The sequence below is a fragment of the Fusarium subglutinans genome (genome assembly GCF_013396075.1).
Source record: "Fusarium subglutinans strain NRRL 66333 chromosome Unknown NRRL66333_c0000099, whole genome shotgun sequence".
NCBI classification, from domain to species: domain Eukaryota; kingdom Fungi; phylum Ascomycota; class Sordariomycetes; order Hypocreales; family Nectriaceae; genus Fusarium; species Fusarium subglutinans.
In genome coordinates, this window is record NW_023502162.1 from 88,612 (window position 1) to 101,741 (window position 13,130).

General features: G+C 50.1%; 6 protein-coding genes across 6 annotated transcripts; 3 read left to right on the top strand and 3 right to left on the bottom strand.

The window, feature by feature from the left end:
- Positions 1–406: 406 nt before the first annotated feature.
- On the top strand, positions 407–2,749 carry FSUBG_7655 (uncharacterized protein; the record flags this gene model as incomplete). Its single annotated transcript, XM_036685983.1, has 5 exons — positions 407–468; positions 522–743; positions 847–908; positions 1,308–1,652; positions 1,701–2,749. 5 exons carry the CDS (start codon positions 407–409, stop codon positions 2,747–2,749), a joined length of 1,740 nt encoding a protein of 579 aa, XP_036536841.1.
- A 743-nt stretch (positions 2,750–3,492) lies between these two features.
- Positions 3,493–4,518, bottom strand: FSUBG_7656 (uncharacterized protein; the record flags this gene model as incomplete). The annotated part of the gene is made up of 2 exons (XM_036685984.1): positions 3,493–4,184; positions 4,287–4,518. 2 exons carry the CDS (start codon positions 4,516–4,518, stop codon positions 3,493–3,495), a joined length of 924 nt encoding a protein of 307 aa, XP_036536842.1.
- Positions 4,519–5,002: 484 nt separating this feature from the next.
- On the top strand, positions 5,003–5,841 carry FSUBG_7657 (complex I intermediate-associated CIA30 precursor mitochondrial; the record flags this gene model as incomplete). Its single annotated transcript, XM_036685985.1, has 2 exons — positions 5,003–5,081; positions 5,129–5,841. The coding sequence occupies 2 exons, from the start codon at positions 5,003–5,005 to the stop codon at positions 5,839–5,841; spliced, it is 792 nt and encodes a 263-aa protein (XP_036536843.1).
- Positions 5,842–6,037: 196 nt separating this feature from the next.
- FSUBG_7658 (anaphase-promoting complex subunit 5) lies at positions 6,038–8,496 on the bottom strand (the record flags this gene model as incomplete). The annotated part of the gene is made up of 3 exons (XM_036685986.1): positions 6,038–7,541; positions 7,593–7,686; positions 7,734–8,496. 3 exons carry the CDS (start codon positions 8,494–8,496, stop codon positions 6,038–6,040), a joined length of 2,361 nt encoding a protein of 786 aa, XP_036536844.1.
- An 855-nt stretch (positions 8,497–9,351) lies between these two features.
- On the bottom strand, positions 9,352–10,114 carry FSUBG_7659 (cytochrome c oxidase subunit 6a; the record flags this gene model as incomplete). Its single annotated transcript, XM_036685987.1, has 4 exons — positions 9,352–9,397; positions 9,530–9,537; positions 9,591–9,757; positions 9,874–10,114. The coding sequence occupies 4 exons, from the start codon at positions 10,112–10,114 to the stop codon at positions 9,352–9,354; spliced, it is 462 nt and encodes a 153-aa protein (XP_036536845.1).
- A 517-nt stretch (positions 10,115–10,631) lies between these two features.
- On the top strand, positions 10,632–12,646 carry FSUBG_7660 (AP endonuclease 2; the record flags this gene model as incomplete). Its single annotated transcript, XM_036685989.1, has 5 exons — positions 10,632–10,659; positions 10,709–10,721; positions 10,777–10,822; positions 10,879–11,011; positions 11,061–12,646. 5 exons carry the CDS (start codon positions 10,632–10,634, stop codon positions 12,644–12,646), a joined length of 1,806 nt encoding a protein of 601 aa, XP_036536846.1.
- Positions 12,647–13,130: the final 484 nt, after the last annotated feature.

Below are 13,130 nucleotides of genomic sequence, written 5' to 3' on the forward strand. Positions count from 1 at the left end.
ATATGATATGATGTCCCTCAGGTAGATTCAGCGTCGGCCGATCATCCATCGTGGGCCGTGATCATGCGGTTTACAGTGGCCCAAGGATGCTACAGTGACCCCCACTCTCCGTAGTAAAAGCGACAAGCATTTGATGGTCCAGATTTCCTCTATGCAGTCAATTTGGCGATAGAACGTTACTGAATCGGGTGTAGGAGGAGGTTCTATTCCTACGCTAACTAATCATCCCAGACCAGACCAGACCAAGCCAGGAGCGACTTTTTTTTTAATTGACTTGAGTTGCAATTTTTCTCGCTCTCTCTCTTCTCTCGTCTTCACTTACATCACGTCAATTCACAATTTCATACGAAGAAAGATACAAACGCATCTCATCAACGAAGAACCGTCAACTTGAAATCAACTCACAATGGGCTTTCCCTCAAACACGGCGTCTAATGCCGTCATCTACGTCACTTATGCCCTGTTCCTGTTTGTCTCCGATCTCGCTTACATTTTCGTATTGAAGCTAATCATCAGAACAGACTGATGGGAACTGGTATTGCCTGGAAGATGAGAAACCAGCCAAAGGCCGATTTCCTTTCAGGAAACGGAACTCAGACGGGTCAGAGAATCCCCAGTTACGAAATGTTTGTGAGAGGCGACAAGGCTACTCACAAGCATCTCAATTTTCAGCTCAAACTACAAAGAACACAAACTAACCACAAGAACAGCCTTCCCTCTGGCCTTCAACTTCATCGCCTCCGGTGAGTAGAGCCAAAAGAGCTCTTGCTACAACAACTCCGGAGCGGTGGCAAACTGCAACATGTCAGCAAAAACGAAGAACACGGGCTGTGAGACCTCGCACAGAGACTACAGCCTGAAACTTCTTGGTCGAGTATACACCAGTCAGAAGATGAACGAGCAGGTTCGTACGTTGAAAGAAGATCTTCCTTCTCTCCCCCCTCCCCCCTCCTGAGATGCTCTCAGACTCTGTTGCTACTAACCCCATCCAGCTCAGTTGAGGTCACTCTCACCTGGGCTGGGTAAACTCGAACTACCTGCTCCAGAGAGACAATCTCGGGAGGCTGGGGGGAGAGGATGCGGCTCACTACGGGCGCTGAGTTGACGTATCGTCCGGATCCAACCTCGGAGCATGTTTGCCATGGCAGACATGTCTGTTCTTCTGGGGAGATCCTGGCGTGCGACGACGAAGCTGAGATTGTACCGTAAATACTCGATCAAGTTAATGCTTGCGTGGGAAAAGTGTTGCCGCTCCAATCTATCCCCTGCCCCCCATACAACGTTGGAATGACAACTGACTCTTGTAGCTCTCGGATCCGGTATTCTCTTCTCGTACCCTGAGTTGGCCACTATTTCTGGTGTCCAGGGCATGATCGTCTACGCTCTTGCGTCGTCGCTGCCCATGCTCATCTTTGGATACCTTGGCCCTATCATCCGACGACGATGCCCTGAGGGTTTCGTCCTCACCGAGTGGACTCGCCAGCGATATGGTGTTATCACTATGCTGTACCTGAGCTTCATGTCTCTTGTGACCTTGTTCTTGTACATGGTTGGTGAGCTGTCGGCTATCGGACAGGTTGTCAATGCCATGACTGGCCTCAAACCTCTTCCGGTCATGATCGTTCAGTGCGCTGTCACAACTATCTATACCTGTGAGTTCCCCTGTGTTGCGGCCATATGCCCAGTCTAACAGTCTACAGCTCTCGGTGGATTCAGAATCTCGTTCATCACCGATGTTGCCCAGGGTGCCATGGTCATCGGTCTCGTCATTATCGCCGCCATCACCATTGGCGCGAAGACCGAGATTCAGCGGCCTCTCATTGAGGAATCCGGTCTCACCAAGTCTAACCTCCTCGGCTGGCAGCTTCTGTACATCCTACCCGTTGCTGTCTTGACTAACGACTTCTTCCTCTCCTCCTTCTGGCTGCGAACCTTTGCCTCCAAGACTGACAAAGATCTCCGAATCGGCACTACGATCGCCACTATCGTCATTCTGTGCATCCTCACTCTCGTTGGTTCCACCGGTCTCATCGCGGTTTGGTCCGGAGCTCTGTCTCTCGAGGACGCTGCTGGTTCTGGGTCAGTGGCCTTCTTCATCCTCCTCGATACTCTTCCCACCTGGGTTGTTGGCATTGTGCTCGTCATGGTCGTCACCATGAGCACAGCTGCCTTTGACAGTCTCCAGTCTGCCATGGTCTCTTCCGGATCCAACGATCTCTTCCGCAACAGGCTCAACATCTGGTACATCCGTGCCTTTGTCGTCCTCATCATCATCCCCACCATCGTCATCGCTCTCAAGGCCCCCTCCGTTCTTCAGATTTGGCTCATCACCGATCTCATTTCCGCCGCTACAATTCCCGTCCTGGTGGTTGGTCTCGTCGATAAGTTCTACTGGTGGCGTGGATTTGAGGTGGTTGTTGGTGGTCTTGGTGGTATCCTCACTGTCTTCATCTTTGGATGCGTCTACTACGGTAACGCTCAGGAGGCCGGTGAGCTTCTTCTTGTGCAGAAGGGTCTCTACGGCAATGACTGGAGTGCCTTTGGCGCTTTCGTTGCTGCTCCTGTTGGAAGTCTTCTCTGGGGCTGTGGTGCTCTCGCCCTCCGTCTTTCTTACCAGTACATGTCTGCTAAGATCCGAGGACATCGCTTTGATGCTCTTGATCGTCCCGTGGACCTTCGCCGTTCGAGCACCGAGGAGGATGTTCCCACTGAGAACCTCGTTTCTTCGACCCCGGGCAAGTTCTTTTAAAGGGGACACTAAACAGATGCCTTTGGATTCTGTTCTATCAAAAAAGTTTGGCAATTAGTTTGGGGGTTGAGATAAGATCGGTTTTGCAGTTGGATAGTTTGGCAAAAAGTAATCGATAGGTTAATCAAGAGGATTTACAGCAGTATTTCAGCCTAAACCTAATTGTTCAACTCGGTAGTTCCCATGCTATAACCTTTTTACAGACCTGCAGCACTAGCTTAGAACTTGCATAGCATGAGAATTACTATGTCTGCCAGCTTAATCATTTATTTTGTCTCGATAAAAACAGACCTAGGACAGGCCACTCATTTCCCTAGTGACCACTCAGTTTATGTAATAACATGCCAGGAATACCACAGTCACAGCCTACTATAGTGGCATCCTCGGTCATTCATAATCCAGCAGAAATATCTACACAACATTAACATCAGATCAGTTGATCTGTTCTCATACGCCTCTTCAATGATACTCTCTTCAATGTCACATTTAGCATCTGAATCTTCAAGCATGCTCCTCAGTTGCACCATCACAAATATCAGCAATTGATCTCTGAACTGAAATGGAGAAGTCCTTGATAATTGTCCGTTCGCCAGTCTCAATGCAAAGGTATTGTAGAATATAGTACAAAACATGCTCATCGTACAATATACACTCTCATTTTACATGTTCCCTCCTCCTCATCCTCTGCTCACTAACATCATGAGCATTCCAGCGTATTTATACAATTTTGCACCTTTTTATTTTTATTTCAGAGGCCCTTCCCATCCAGCTCGTTTGGCCTGTTCCCTGGTGATCCAATCCTGCTCCTCCTGGAACGCCTCTAGAGTTGTTGGAGAAATGGTTCCCCATATGCGCCATTGGCCAGACTGGAATGTCTTCTCGCTGATCTGTCGTGAGACCACCACGTATTCTATCTTGTCCTGCACCTTTGTGCTTCCAGGGATGAGCTCGCCAGTGGCCTTCTTATATTTCGCTACCTTTTGTGTTGAGGCAATTGCAACAACGGCCTGCTCTGTGCTGTGCTCCTTATCGTGAGGGTTCACGTTGTGGACCTGGTGTGCCATCACGCGAGGGTACGCCCATGTCGAATTGAGCTTGACCAACTCAAATGTGACACGCTCAGCGGGGTTTCGACGATCGATAGCGGCGATGAGCTTCTTTCCAAACTGGCCCAGACATAGCTCGTTGACAGCGGCCTTATCACCGGCTGCAAAAGCCCCGAGCATCTCTATGTACATGTTCTTCGCTGTAGGCGCAATCTTGCTCCGGGCGATCTTCCACTTGGGCCGTGTTGTCCAGTTGGGCATAGACTTAAGTTTCCACTGGAGGAGAGACAGGTATTCGAAACCAAATTGTCGGAGTCGGTACCATGAGTAGTTGAGTAGATTGGAGGTGCCGGAGGGGTATCGTGAGAATGGGAGAGAGACAAACGTGCCTTTGCGCTGTTAGTCTTCTCTCATGTTTCAAATTACTTATCTACAGTCTCAATTGGCACATTGAGAAGACGGGGATCTTAATAATCCTCATGATAACTCACCAGGAAATAGAGGGCCGCCTCCACCCTTAAAGTACTCATCGTTGGCCCTCTTCTGGACCGCCGACATCGATTGAGTATCCGTCTTCTTGGTATCCTTATAAGCCGCCTTCTGCATCTCTCGCAGGATCTTCCCCTTCGAGGGCATTGAGTTGTATCGACATTGGACCCTCGCTGCTCCGAGAACGCTCTGGCGCAGAGCGGCCGGGCGTTGCGCAACTGCCGAGAAAGACATTGGCGAGAGTTTTGTTACGAATTTGCTGAACGGAAAGAATCAAGACGTGGGAATAGTTTCACAGGGACACCCGGTGGTTACCCGCGGCGCAGGGTCATTATCGAGCTCGAGCTGGCTTCGGCAAACTACGTCTTCTGCCGTTGAAGAATTTCTTGGATTCTGGGCCGATGACGGATCAAATATGCCCCGCTGACCGATGCTGGTGGGTGGTGGAAATGTGGGGGATCTCCAGGTTGAATTGGACTAGTTGGCACATGCTAGACACGTGTAAATTATCAACATCCCCAGTTGCAGAACCGCAACTTTACGACGACATCACCGCTCAACGGCCTGAAACTCGACCAAAGGGTCAATTTTAGTCCCTGTACCGTTGTTGTTGTTATATCTCATGTTATTAGACTCTCGGTGAGCCAATTGGGCTCCAGTAGACAGCTTGCGACAGCTTCAAACTCGATATCATACCTAAACACCAAAATTACCCATCATGAGGGCCACACAAACACTCCTCTCAAGAGGCTTCCTCGGCCGCAGTATGGATGAGCTCAGGCGGCGCACACAAATAGGTAGACTCCACCCAAGCTCCGTAACTTTCTGAGGCTAAATGTTGCAGCTGTGAGCTTCGAGGCCATCAAAGGCGCTACACAGCCCAAGCCTCTTTACGAGTTCAACACCCCTGATAGCGTTCGCGACTGCATCGTCATGACTGACAAGACTATCGGCGGCTTCTCAGAGAGCAATTTCGACTTCCACAAATCCACCGACTCCGACAACGACCCCAAGATACCCTCCGCTTATGCCCGTTTTCATGGCAACATCTCTACTCGCCTCCCCTCAGACCGCCCCAATATCCAACGAACTGGCTTTGCCGGCTTCCGGTCTCCGGATCAAAGGCCAACTGCCTTCGGCCGTTCTATGTGGGATATTGATCCGTACATCTACCTCGCCCTGCGTGTCAAGTCAGATGGCCGCAGTTACTTTGTCAACTTGCAAACGGAGAGTGTTGAACCATCAGATTTACATCAACATCGATTATTCCCTAAACGCCCGGGCCAATGGGAAACAGTGCTCATAAAATGGAACGACTTTGTCAGGACCAATCACGGCTTTGTGGTGGAACCTCAGACTGAGATGCTTCGACAGAAGGTCTTGACCGTGGGTATTGGACTGACAGATCGCGTTGATGGTCCATTTGAGCTATGTATCGAGAGAGCGTGGGCCACCAATGACCCCAGTGAGGTAGAAATGACAGAAGAACCCAGGGCTGAGGCTGTGGCAGAGGGAGGCCAGCTAAGGAACAAGAAGGGCGAAAAAGTACGGTGGTAGACAAACAAGCATTACTAGTGTCCTATGGGGCATACAGCATCATTGCGTGTATTTCGTAAAGCTTCATGTTCTTGGATAAGAATCCTCTCTAGGGCTGGTTGAAATATTACCCGTCTCTATATAAATAAATGGTATAATGAACTCCCATATCTCGTTTCTAGGCATGCCAATGATTCATATTTGCCATTACCAATGCTTACCCGTCAAGACTGAGCGATTCAGCAGTCCTCCGCAGTGACACGTACGTTGCAGCGTAATCTGCAGCCAGAACCATATCCCCAGTCAGCTTCATGATCATCGCCTTCTTTGCCATCATTTGGCATTGCATGTTGATGTCTTCGATACTTGAGTAATGATCAAAAGACTTTTGCACAGCTGCGAGAGCTTTCGTCATGTATTCCGATCGTCTGGCCGACTTGGGTTCGCATTTGCCAGCAAGTCCCATGTCGGCATCGGCGAGGTAGCTGTAGAGCTGGGCTGTCAGGCTCTCGGTCTCACACTCTAGGGAACGGGGTATGATAGCCAACAGAAGCTGAGAGGCTGCTTCAAATTCCTTCAAAGAGACCAGAATATTCGACACACAACCGATTGCTTGCCAGAGGCAGGGTATCAGACGAGCTCCCCACGATATGCTCGCTGCTCGCATTGCTGTCGTGAACCCTCTCTGCGGCCGGCCACACTTATCAAGAAGAGAGGCTTTTAGGAGCAAGAGTTTGACCTTGAGTACCACATCCTTCTTCTCATTTTCTAGCTGCGACATCATGCTGTCGACTTTTGCAAAGGCTGCTGGAAGATCTCCACGACGAGTGAGATAGTCAATATGAAGGGTGTCCACCAAGAACGCCATATCAGGTTCCAGATCATCCATCTTTGATTGGAGGATCTGAGATAGAAGCCGCTCAGCTCCTTCGAGATTGTTGTGATGTAAGTCTCTTTTCAGCTTGATGACACCTCGGTACTTGTGCCAATACTGACTGGGTTTCCAGGATCTCAGTGAATTCTCCTCCAGGTTTTCCAGTTTAGTCATTGCATCGTCATATTTTCCCCTTGAAGCAAGTAATAAAGCGAGTCGGCAAGTCAACTTCAGTTCATCATCGAAGATGGCATTGCGAGCGTGGCATTTCAGGAAGACTTCGCAGGTTGCTGACGATAGGGTCGAGAGGCCAAGCCTGTCCCATAGAGCTGAAGTGAGTGAGAGGTGTGACCCAAACATGTTGTTCATGTTCCTCTCCACGATGATGTGAGAGCTTCGCACAATCGACTCAAAAGCCGTAGCCACACTGTCACCATTCAATAGTCCGAGCTTTGCTTCGCTGAGGAGAACTGAGCTCCATAGTGTGAACATGCCTGTCTCTCTGGCCTTAACACGGAGAAAGGCCAAGCTTTCTTTGCCAGTACCGAGCAGGCTATTCGATTCCAAATTCTGGACGAGATCGGGATGGGCACGTCCGAAGTGGAAGAGCCAGTTCAAGGCAAAGTTGAGGCAAGTCATATCTCGGTTCTCTCGCGCTGTCGACACGGTTTCAAGCATGGCTGATACAGCTTCTTTGTAACAACCAAAGTCGGCCTGTAAAACAGCCAAGTTCATCAACGCGTATTGGTAGAACAGGCGATCTCTGTTCTGCATGGTGTAGTCAAAGTAACGGTGCAAATAGTCGAATGCGGTAGGATAATCTCCAGCTCTCCATGCATCGAGGAATCTTTCCCACGTTAGTCGAAAGGTTCATCGATGTTGGCGAGAGATAACGTACTTGAGATAGTGTGTGAGACTGGGAATGAGATAACTGTCGTTGAGTAGATCGTGAAACTGATGACGGATTTCAAGGGGTATCCTGTTTCCAAATTCTAACCGTGTCAGCACGCGAGATCATATGAGTTCGGGAATGACTGACTCTGCATCTGCTCGATTTGGAATTCTAGGAGACTCTCAATGTCATCTGTGCTCACAGGGAGCGATCCACTTTGGTCTCCTGTGAGCATATCACCGTACGCCACAGAGGCCAAGTCCATGACGCTCTTGAGGTCCCAATCTTCCTGCTCGCCCACCAAGAGAACATTGTCGAAACTCAGCCGTCCGAAGCCTGGGATCTTACGCTTGAGATAAGGGGCCGTTGGTTGTCGATATCTCACAAACTGTTTCCATAGTTCTGTACAGTCGTGGAAGCGTAATCGCTGGTATTCAAGTCGCGATTTGCGCACAAAAGCCCCAAAGGGAGAGTTCGCCGAGAGCCTGATGCCTTGTTCCTCTTCCACTGGTTCGCCCAACTCTGCCAGTCTCTTACGTTCCTCCTTGGTTTTGGCCAGCAAGCCAGATAGGTTGTCGAAAAAGTTATGCAGCGCATCCAGTGAGTTGATATGCCATAGCTTGCCCAAGAACTGATCCCATAGCCTCCGTCCAGGCATGCCCATGAGAAAGGGATAGCTCCCAAGAAGCTTCTCAAACTCTTTGATGCTTATGACGAGACTGACAGTTTTCTCTGCCTTGCTCCATCTTTCGGACTGATCGGCGGATGATTTTGGATGGCAATGATCCATGAGATGAGAGGTGACAAAGGAGAGCACAGGAAGGATCGCATCACTTGGTACAGCTCCTTCAACGTAGAGCTCTATGAGAGCGAGAAGGCCAACCTTGGCCGGGTTGAGGTAGCGAGCCATTTTGGAGTCGAAACCAATCACACTTTTATTGTGAGTGATGGTAAATGATGATGATGGGAACGGCCATAGAGTGAGAAGGGTTCAAGAGAGCGCCCTTCAAGTCGGCACCGAGACGCGCCTGTCGAATTGTTAACAGATGAGATCACTCCTACCCAGATATAATCTAGCTTTAGGTAGTACCTTAGTGGTATTCTGACCTTCCCATCTGAGTCAGAATTCTCATTCGGTGAGACTATCAACAGTTGCCTCTTGGTTCGGCGCGTCTTGTTGTAGAGTGTTTCGTTGCTGGTGTTTGTTGTTTGGCCGGGGCATCTTCGGAGTATCACTGTCAAGGCGACTTAAAGTGGGATGAAACAATCTCAATTGGTGGGCATGTATCACGACCTTCGAAGCAGAAGGATAGAAGTACACTGAATAAAAAGGATGCTAGGTAGTCAGACTAATCCAATCCTGATATCTTATTTAGTCGATACAGTGTTCCACCGAGTTTGAGTCCCCGACTTTAGTAAATCTGTCCAAGGCCTGAATCCAAAGAATGGGCTTAGATGAAGTCAAGACAAGATTTAGAGCATGCTTGGGAAGGAATTAGAGTAAATTCGGTTTGAGCTTGGAGATGCATGATCTAATATGAGTGGCTCTTACGACAAGACTCGCTGGTGTTTTTGGATGAGAACACTAGAAACTTGATGGGACATCCGGTTTCATGTCACTTAGGTTGCGTAGGAATGATGGTTCGGATTTCAACAATCAGTCAATTCGAGTCTAGGGAACATGTACAAGGTATCTCCAGAGGGAGTAGTCCATGACGGAGTAGTCCAGCAATTGTCCAACGCATGAGCTGTCAACAGATCATACTTAGGAAGCCTTGTCCTTGTTGTGGAAGTTGACCTCGTCGTTCCAGCTGTGCATAGTTAGCATGATGTTCACAAAGGTCATAGAGCATGGTAGCTCGGAGCTCAATAGCGTGAGAGCTGGCATCCAAGCTTCTTGAAGCTCTTTCGAAGCTCTTATCCGGAATGATGTCACTACTTACAAGAGAGTCTGTGAAATGTCAGTAAAGTGCCATTGAACCAGAATATTCATCCCAAACTCACCTTGTCACCGTTACCCCACTGGTAGTTCTTGGTGCGGATGTTCTGGTAAGGGTACTCGGTGCGCTCCTCCAGAGGAGGCATGTGGCTCCAGTGGTCCCAATGCTCGTTCCAGAGCCAGTAGGCGTTGGCACCGGCGGCGATGAGGCAGGGAGCGACACCACTTCGATCTTGTTAGCTATTGCTATCCCCAACGCATCATCACGGCCTCATCAACTCCAACTTCCGACGATCCGGGTTCGAAGACAGATTCGTAATTCGCTCAAGGGTTCGGATTCGGACGTACTAAAGGGAGATCTTCTTCCACAGCTCTGTCCATCGTCAGCAACCACGTCCAAAGCTTCCAATTGACCCAATTCTGCGTCGTCGGGTGTCGACTCACCAGTGGTACCGGCAGCGTGCTCCTTGATGTGCTGACGCTCCTTGATGAACTCGTTCTCGGCGGTGCTGGCAAATCGACGCTGGAGGGGAGCGCGGAGCTGCGCAGTGGCGCGCGTGGCAGCGCGGGTGAATCGTACAGCGGACATTGTGGACGACGACGTTGTTGTTCGCTTTGACAGTTGGTGAGTCTAAGGCAAGTTTGTGATCACTGATCAGGTCATTCTTCGGTTAGAACCGCCAATGAAAGTTGCCTCAATTGTAAGGTACCAATTTCCCCCGGCCGATGACAGCGCGCACGTGATCTCGTGCTGGGGGCGCGACGTCGACGGCTCAACACCACGCGGTGGGGCCCTGCGTCATTGTAGGGATCGCGGCCTTCTTACTCTGAGTGTCTTGTTGTTGAACGGCAATTGCTTGAACACAACGATTAAAGCCCTTCTCGTTCTACATCTCGGGCTTATATACGACCTCCACTTCCCGGCCTATCCCTCTATAGTTGCCAATTCGTCCTATCTCAAACTCATCGCGAAGTTCCTTCATCCTTCAGCTCATGGTCTCCACATCGTCAGTACCACGGGATGAGACGTGAGGTGCTCATGGGAGTTGTTTTTTTATTCTATGAGAGTTTTCGACACCAAATTCCACAACTCATAATTCGCAACCATGGCGTTTCGGATAACCACCTGGAACGGTGAGTTTCGCCGCCTTTTTCTTAGCTTTCCCACTAACACCTTCTGCAGTCAATGGCATCCGGTTCGTGATTCACAGCGAAAACCCCTAAACTCATCCTAATGATCCATCGTCACAGAAATCCTTTCGGTTATCAACCTTGGAGAGAAAAGAGAACCTTTCAAGTACGCCCTCTCATCTCACAACCTACACCTAACATCCTCAACTCACAACCACGTAGGCTATGTTTGAGATTCTTGAGGCGGACATAGTTGTTATGCAAGAGACCAAGATCCAGCGAAAGGACCTTCAGGATGACATGGTTCTTGTTCCCGGTTGGGATGTCTTCTTCAGCTTGCCAAAGCACAAGAAAGGTACGGCACTCACCCTCATTTGTTTGCCACAACGCCTGACAATCTTCAGGATATTCTGGCGTCGCTATCTACACACGCAACTCAAAATGCGCGCCTATACGAGCAGAAGAAGGCGTCACTGGCGTCTTGACAGCTCCCAAGTCTACAACCAGATATCGCGACCTCCCTGAAGACCAGCAGATTGGCGGGTACCCCCGGCCCGATCAACTTGATGGCATCATCGACGAGGCGACTCTTGACTCTGAGGGCCGTTGTGTCATTCTCGAATTTCCAGGTTTTGTGCTCTTTGGAGTTTACAGCCCTGCAACCCGAGATGAGACTCGTGATGACTTTCGCACTGGTTTCTTCCAAGCACTGGAAGTGAGGATACGGAACTTGGTCGCCGCAGGCAAGCAGGTCATCCTTACCGGTGATTTGAACGTCGTCCGCTCCGAGCTTGACTCAACCAATGTTTCAGAGACACTCCGCAAGGAAGGGATTGAACTCAGCGACTGGATGAACGCACCTGTGCGGCGCATCTTCAACCAACTCATTTTTGAGGGAAGTGTGCTAGGCGAAAGAGATGAGGGCCGTGAAAAGCCTGTTCTCTGGGACCTCTGTCGTTGCTTTCACCCGGAGCGAGTGGGGATGAACACATGTTGGGATACCAAGCGGAACACGCGACCTGCAAACAACGGCAGCCGGATTGACTACGTCTTGTGCAGCGATGGCATCAAGAGTTGGTTCAACTACTCCAATATCCAGGAGGGCTTGATGGGATCTGACCATTGCCCAGTCTTTGCGACTTTGTCTGACAAAGTGACGGTAGGCGACAAAGAGTGTGCGTTGCTAGAGATGATGAACCCCCCGGGTATGTTCAACGGGGACGAGCGTCTTCGAGACTGGACCCCAAAGGATCATCTTCCTTTGTCTGCAAAGCTGATACCAGAATTTGACCGCCGGCAGAGCATCCGCGATATGTTCACAAAGAAAGCCGCCCCTCCACGAGAGTCGACGAGGACAGACACACCTGCAGAACCCTTGAAGAACGGAAATAGTAGCGCCTCAGGTTCGCTTGACAAAGCAGGGGAAGCTTCAGAGTCACCGGCCAACGCCTCCTCCACACCGAGGCTGGGCGAGACTACCAACTCAACCAAGCTTTCAGCATCCCAGCCTAGCTCCAAAAGACCTGGAACGGCCTCCGACACGACGAGTCGACCATTCAAGAAGACCAAGTCTTTTACAGGCGCCAACGACAGCAAGAGCAAAGTGGCGCAGGGCCAACGAACATTACAGGGATTCTTCAAGCCAAAAGCTCCCGCGGCTCAAGATGGCAAGGCAGAGCTAGTAGCGGCAAGTTGGACGCCATCTACAACAAAGAAACCTGCAGGATCAGGGAAAGCGCCAGTAAGCGCGCAGAGACTATCGAATACCCCGCAGGCTACACTTACAGATAAGTCATCAGCAACAGTCCCTCTACGCGGTAAGGATCCCGAACCCTCGGACAGGGTGTTTGACCCGATCGAGGCGAAGGAGTCGTGGTCCAAGCTGCTGGGCAAGAGGGTTGCACCAAGATGTGAACACGACGAACCCTGTATCAGCTTCACCACCAAGAAGCCCGGAGTCAACTGTGGTACGTTATACGGCGGCAGCTGATCCAAAGTGTATGCGGTGGCGTTGCCGTTACACAACGCCGCGGCTGCAACGTCGCCTACCGATGCAAAGTCAACCCCAGGAGCTAATTTTGATGACATTACAGGTCGAATGTTTTACATCTGTCCGCGGCCGCTAGGACCATCAGGGGAGAAGGAGAGAAACTCGGAGTGGCGCTGCAGTACATTCATATGGAGCAGTGATTGGACTGGCTCATGATGGAGATTCGGGGAGCTGGGAAGTGCAGGAGTCTGATTAGGAATTTTTTAAATACACTACGTTGAGAGCTGTTCAGTGAGAACTTATTTGTGTTACGATCAAGAGTACCAAGTTGCCATGTCACAGAGAGCATCAGAATGGAGTCTTTGGTCTCTCTTGTATTATTTGTCCACCACAGAACAACGCGATACGTTGTCAATATGCTAGCTACCTATCCATCATGCTGCCTGTCTTCAGAGAAGAGATGCGTCCTGTTAACTTGTGCGAC